At 39.0% G+C, this 7,001-nt stretch overlaps 1 protein-coding gene across 1 annotated transcript; it reads left to right on the top strand.

The window, feature by feature from the left end:
• Positions 1–2,649: 2,649 nt before the first annotated feature.
• On the top strand, positions 2,650–3,492 carry LOC118761494 (protein retinal degeneration B-like). Its single transcript, XM_036499480.1, has 3 exons — positions 2,650–2,727; positions 2,772–2,826; positions 2,912–3,492. Exons 1-3 carry the CDS (start codon positions 2,650–2,652, stop codon positions 3,490–3,492), a joined length of 714 nt encoding a protein of 237 aa, XP_036355373.1.
• Positions 3,493–7,001: the final 3,509 nt, after the last annotated feature.

Below are 7,001 nucleotides of genomic sequence, written 5' to 3'. Positions count from 1 at the left end.
CCTATAACTTGTCGCCAAATAACCAGGTTTTCCAGGCTTCCGTATCATCCTTACCTCCGTCAGTTTCCATGAAGAAGGGACGTATCCCAAGCTCACACTGCGGGAGAAGAGACATCCCAAATATTCGTAAAGTTGCTTGGGAGCTTCTTGAACATGCGCATGGTTATCTTGTCCTTTCCCGGAGCGTTATTTTTGGAGTATCTAACTGCATTTTCCACGTCTTTGCACGTTATAGATTCCGAGCACATTGGTAATGAGCTAAGATTGTCTTCCAACTCTTTTTCCATATCAAACAAAGCTGAATCAGATAGATTTGTATCCGGATTGACTTCTTGTATTCTTTGAGACTATCAGCAAATATGTTCGGGATTTCTTCATGAGATGCAGGGGATCCATCTTGTTTTAGCAGTTTAGGTATAGTTTTCTCAGACGTCGAGGTTAATTTCGAGTAGACCTTCCAAAAATTTGGACTTCCTTTATGTAGCTTTTTGCACTCAGTATTCCATTTTTTATCCTTCGCCACCTTCGCCGATTTTCTTATTTCTTCCGTAATGGTGAAGATTTCACTTTCCAAAACGGACCGGTCACGAAAATCTGCGCAGCGCCGGAGTTTGTTCCTTAGACATTGTTTTTTCCTTAGTAGGATTTCAACATTCATGTTTGGCATGTGAGTTTTCCTATTGTTTGAGACGATTTTTGTAGAATATGTTTCCAGATAAGACTTTATGTATCCAATAAGGGAATTGCTAGACTTCTCGAGGTCCTCAGATGAAGAATTTTCGTCAAGTTTAGGAGCGAAATTGCTCAGATAAAGTGTAAAACATTTTCGGTAGTGTTCCCAGTTTATAGTCGAGAGGTTATATCGTATAAAAGTTGGTTTACCCTTTAAAGGTCCAAGGTTGAGTTTGTATAAAATTGGTAGATGGTCACTTCCAATATCATTTAAGGTGTACGTTTGTTCCATAATTGAAGAGTAGACATAGAGACCAATGCTACGCCCAAATAGTCCCACCCTCCTGGTGAGTAATGATTTGGGGTTTTTGATGTGATGACCGAGAAACTGAGAGATTCTGAAAGCTTCTTAGAATGATGCCATCCCTGTGGTTCTCAGACAGCCAAAAGATGTGCATTTGGCATTTAGATCCCCGAGGAGTATTGACAAATGATTGTTTTATCGGCAAAAAAGTCCTTGATAAGCGATGAGTAATTGGAAAGGGATTTTGAGTACATCCCTCCGATTGTTACCCACCCTTTTTCCAGAAGGACGTCGATTGTGAGGAATTCACACAATTCCTCGGACACAATTTTTAGATTTTTCACCCTTAGAGTTGATTTGTAGTAGATAGAAGTGCCTGTTCCAGCGATCGAGCCCGGCTTCCACTTAATATCAAGGGAACGATAGCCACCCAAGTAGTAATCATCATGTTTTTTGATTTTTGTTTCGTTTACGATCAAAAGGTCCACGGGGTTATGGGATAACATATCCTCAATCTCTGAACGCCTTCTCTTTAGAGAACGTGCGTTCACAGCGATAATAGACAGAAAGGGGCTCACGCCTGATCAATCCTTTCCCTTCCAAGAGAAAGGGACACAGATTGTTGATATCGAGGCCTTTTTCATCGCATATAGCGATTATTTTGCGAATCATAGAGGTAAGCTCAACGTCGATAGTTGGTGCTTTCCTCTTAAAGCGGGTTGAGGCTCTGTGTGTTGTGTATTGGGAGGCAAAGTTGCGTCTTCACTAACATCTGTTTGCGTTGAGGAGTCAAAACAGCGGGAAATTGTGGGTTTTCGCCATACAGATTCAACGGCCTCCGCTTTTGACCATACAGTTTTTGAGTGTTCTGCTTTGGCCAGTCTGTCCCTGGCACTGAGCTGCTTTTTTAGTTGTTCAGTGGCTGCCTTAGCTGAAGAGCAGCCACCGTAGCAAGCCAAATGCCCACTCAGACCGAAGGAAGGAAGGAAGGAAGTTTTATTGGAAACAGAGAAGGGTTAAAGGTTAATACCTTCCATTGTCTTTCAAGATTTCCATGGCCTTGATCTGTATCTCACCCTCCTTCCTTGACATATAGGAGACGCACTTCCTGATCTTCTTAATATTTGATCTTTCCCGACCAAATTTATCTTCGATGTCTTTAAGTATTGTAGCCAAATTGATTTTTGTTTCTTCACAAGGAGCGATATCTCGGTTGTTCCATTTGGTGATGTGGTAACCATTTCTGTCTCCATGAGTTGTTTCTCCGCTGCTCCTCAAAAATGCGGCATTGATATGAACTCGGTCTCATTGTCTCATTGCAAGTATTTGCAAAGCCCGTGATCCATAAAAATTTTTTCTAATTTGTCGGCAACCTCTCTTCCAATTTTGTTTATTATGTTGCTGGTGAATGCATATTTTTAATATATGTCTACTACAGACAATAACCAAGCAAAATGATCATTCTTAAATCGACAATAATGACTAATAAACTTTAAACCTTTTAAGATCAATCAAATCATCTTAAAAAACATTTTCATTCATTGCACATATTAAATACATTTGCCGTTTATAATTAATTTATAACTATATTTAAACTTTTTATATAATAACAAATAGTAAAATATATTTAAATATCAAATAAATACTAATCGAATTAGTTTATTCCTCCGAGAATGGTTATTGTGGAGTACCGTATTCCCATGCCAATGTCAGCCAGCCAGTACAGAATAGGACAGCTTTACATGATACAAGTAAAAACAAATACAACAAATCTTAGAAAAAAAGCAAATTAGAGAGCACAAGCAAAGACAGTTCAGTCGAAATAATCAAAAACGAACCCTATTCCGACGGTCCCGGGGGATCCGGCCAATACACCTTCAAAATATACCACATAGCCGATCATGTCCCCAGTACTCCCTTCCCCTCATTTCTAAGGCTGGCTCAAGTATTTGGTCCCCAAATCTCTGTATGTCGAGGAGGAGGCCTGGAATGCGTACCCCTACACTAAAACGGTCTACAAATGTCCCTTTCTGTCCAAATTTTCCCTCCATATCGAAAGCCACTACTTGGACAACGACTTGGGGACCACTGAGAATATATTTGGATTGTCTGAGGAAGAGAAACTCAACTCGAGGACCGAATTGGTGGATATTTGTGACAGAAAAGTGCGGGACTACCACAAGGAGGAGGATCCCCTCCATTTCACATCTCCACACAACCAAGTGACCCCTCTGAGAGAGGATTGGCTTAAAAACGTGGATCCCAGCCCAGGGATGTGTGCCTATAAACTATGTCGAGTCAATTTTGATTATTCGCTGATTCGTGGACGGGCAGAGAATTATATTCAGGCATATGGTGGGGTGAGGGGGTTACTGCTAGGTGTCAGGGAGACTATTCTGCGGGCACATCGACAGGCCTGGTGTTGGCAGGACGAGTATCGGGGGCTGACTATTGAGGATATTCGTGATTTGGAGGAGACTGCTCAAAAGTCGTTGGCTGAGAGGAAATTTGATTAGGAAATAAATCTTTTTTGACATTTGGGATTATATTTAAAAAGATTAAATTTATAAGTATAATCTATTTTCCCAAGTGAGGTGTGGGAGTGGGGAATTTTGCTGCTAAAATAATTTTGTAGCAAAATTTAAATAATAATTTATATAAATTTTTAAGCATGCTTTTGGCATTCGTTTTGTGTGTTTTTCGTTTGTTTGATGTTCAATTTATTATGTCGAGTTATGATGATTTTATGGTCCGTGTTTATGAATTTTGATTATAAACCATATCTGAACTTTATAAAATATCCTCAGTTATTGGAAATTTGGATATAAATCAGATGGAATGGTCACTACTTTACTATGTCAATAGGTTCAGAGTAGAAGTTCCTGTATTTTCGACTTGAACTTGGCCTTAATAAATATGTCAGTTCAGTGGCTGGCCTACGAGACCGGTATGAAGTGGTAGTGTCTGGGTGTGTCCATTAGACGGCAAATACGCTTGGTTTGTCTAAATAGAGAATTTTAGAAAATAAGACTTTAATTGGTGTGTCAAATTCAATGCCATTTCATTAATGTGTTCGGCAACCATATTTCTTGTTAATGAAATATCTTTAAACAAGTGCCGTCTGGACAAATAATATTCGCTGTTTTTACAAGGCATTGCTTGATGAAATTACAATATGATTTTCCATTTACTGCAAGCATTCTGTTGATTTCATAGCTTGCAGTGACTAATGCAGTACATGATTTTTTTGAAATGAGTCTGTAACGCAGATAAACTTTTTTGCAATTCATTTAGCTTTGAAACACGCATTGGACCTTCTTGGTTAATATAACTTCTAAATAATTGTATGATCAGATAATCACTGTTTGGGTAGTTGGCAAAATTAATGTCGATGAATTATTCGTGGTTTAGTTATTATATGTTTTTGAAGCGTTTTTAGAAACATGGTTCGTTATTTAGAGGTTAGAGTGTGGTGGGTGAAACGCAATCCTCTTCTATTCCAGGTGATTAGGACGTGTCATGATTATATAAAAATAATAAGTCACTCGTTCGCAAACAAAATGGAGAATATAAATTGACCGCATCCAATCTAAACAATAAACTCTGAATAAAATACTCTGATGGAGGATCCGTGGAGAATATGGGCAGATTCCTCGTTCCCTTCCACGTCCAAATCATCTCTAGGACTACACATGCACCCCACATCGTCATCCTACAATAAATCAACAACAAAGAACGTGTGAGTGCCCGTTGCAATAAACAATCCTATCCACAAGTGTCCCAAATTGACTATAGTTGACTAGTTCATATGTCCGTGTATGAGTCGTGAAACACTGAGCGTGGGTTTGGGATATTCGTTCACATGCAGTATATAGTCTATCCAGTCTGACACAACAACTGTCCTCTGATAATTACAAACACGTTATTCCAACCAGTCCCAATCGACAATTCATACTCAATCGGATAGAACCGGGTTAGATTCCCAGGACGTTCATAATACAACAAATAGGCATTTTAATACTATATTTTACCCTTTTAACTTACCATTCGCATATGGCAGTAATTTGGTCCCGTGATGACTCTTTTGTGCTATTTCAGTCATTTCCTGATTTGATCTTATTTCCTCACTCTCATCAAAAACACGTGATGTGCCTTTATACATCGCCTTCACTACTTGGGAGACCTACAATGGCCCATCTCAGTCAACCTTGTAGGGAGACCCACTTCTTGGCTGGGGTGCACGACTTGTCATTTTAAATCTTGTCCACGCGTGGTCAGCATCGACAGGACAACGAGCATATTTCCTCATGTTTTTAGTCCTCTTTGTGATACTTCTAGTTGGAAATAACGCATCATATGACTTTGGGGCATCAACCAACCACGACATGTTCACTGGAGAGAGGACACATCCACCGCACGTTATTCCGCGGTGAAGGATATCCAAGGCAATCTCCGTAAATGACAAATTGCAATAGTCACATCGATATAACTTCCCAATTGACAGTTCCTTTGCCATTTTATGAATAACTGACTTGGAACACAACTGACAAATTGATTCAAGGGTTTCCTCCGAGTTATGAGTCCTCCAAATGACATGTGGACGTATCGAACGACCGTTTCCTTGGCATGATTCAGTCATATTCGTTTAAGGGACCATGTTTCCTTAGGACGGATTTCGACAGAGTCGATATATTCACAAATGATATATTCACGGATTAGAGGTTCTGGGCATTGGAAGTTGGAAGACGTCCAATTTGCCATTTTGTTGGTCAGGATCTACTTGTTTGAGCATTTTCTGAGAACCGACTTCAGATATCTTCGGGAAGGTGAATTTTTTGCCAAGAATGTGACTAAAATGCTCATTCAAGGAGGCTGAGGACAGGATTCGTCTTAGTGTGGTTGAATTGTTACTTTAAAGGACAATCCTCCGTTCTGGAAGAAATAGGAAAAAGTTACTCTGTCTAAAAATTGTTTCCAATTTTTAGTTCCTTCTTTATCCATCAGTTTAGCCATACCCCGTGTCAATGTTTAGTTAAAGCGCTCAATTAGTTTAGTTTCTAATTAAAATAACGCTAAACCCTTTTTATAATAAATTATTTTCGTTTTTAATTGACTGTCAAACTATGTAGGTGACGCTGTCAACAATGTAGGTCACCATGGTCGCCAGCGTGGTATGGTCGCCAGCTATGGGCGCGACATAATACAAGTATTTATACATGTTAATTTTAATAATGTTTCAGATTTATTAATATTTTTGGTACATATGTAGTAGTTGGCGGCCACTTTTTAGCGAATTTTAAAAAAAAACTATATTTTTTTTAGTTAAAAAAAAAATATATAATTAAAAATAATACAATATAAAAATAATAAAATCCCACGCTACTTTAATTTAAATGAGAAGTGAGGTCAATCTATTCAATCTACCCACAAATATGTCAGAAGCTATCAATTTCATGCAATCCAGAGGAATCATCCCAAAAAAAGTGTGTCGCAACGGACACCAAATGACTTTAACATTGGCAGCTCTCCGGCTTGGAATTGCTACAGAAGGGGCTGTCGAAGTAAATCGAGTCTAAAAACTGGTATTTATATCATTAAAACTCAACAGGAACGTGGTTAGCAGGAACCAAAGTACCATTCGAAGATATTTTTCAAAAAGGAAATACAACAGAGGCAGAATGTTGCCTGAGCAATGGGTTTTCGGCGGAATCTGCAGAGAAACGAACCAATGCTTCTTAGAAGCAATACCTGACAGAACAATGAAGACCCTTACGAAGGCTATTCTTGAGAATGTAGAAGAAGGCACCATTCTCATATCAGACTGCTGGAAGGTTATTCAACAAAAGATCTTCAGGATGCAGGATATCAGCACCTGCAAGTGAATCACAGATATTGTTTTGTTGATCCAACTACGGGTGCACACACCCAACATATGAAAGGTTTCCAATTATATAATTATTCCTTAGAATGTGGAGTAGCGCCAAATGGCGTAATAGAAAACAAAGGGGAACAGTCAGACAACACC

Source organism: Octopus sinensis, unplaced genomic scaffold (genome assembly GCF_006345805.1).
Source record: "Octopus sinensis unplaced genomic scaffold, ASM634580v1 Contig14135, whole genome shotgun sequence".
Lineage (NCBI taxonomy): Eukaryota > Metazoa > Mollusca > Cephalopoda > Octopoda > Octopodidae > Octopus > Octopus sinensis.
The sequence above is the reverse complement of the archived record's forward strand: the minus strand, read 5'-3'. Positions and strand labels throughout refer to the sequence as shown.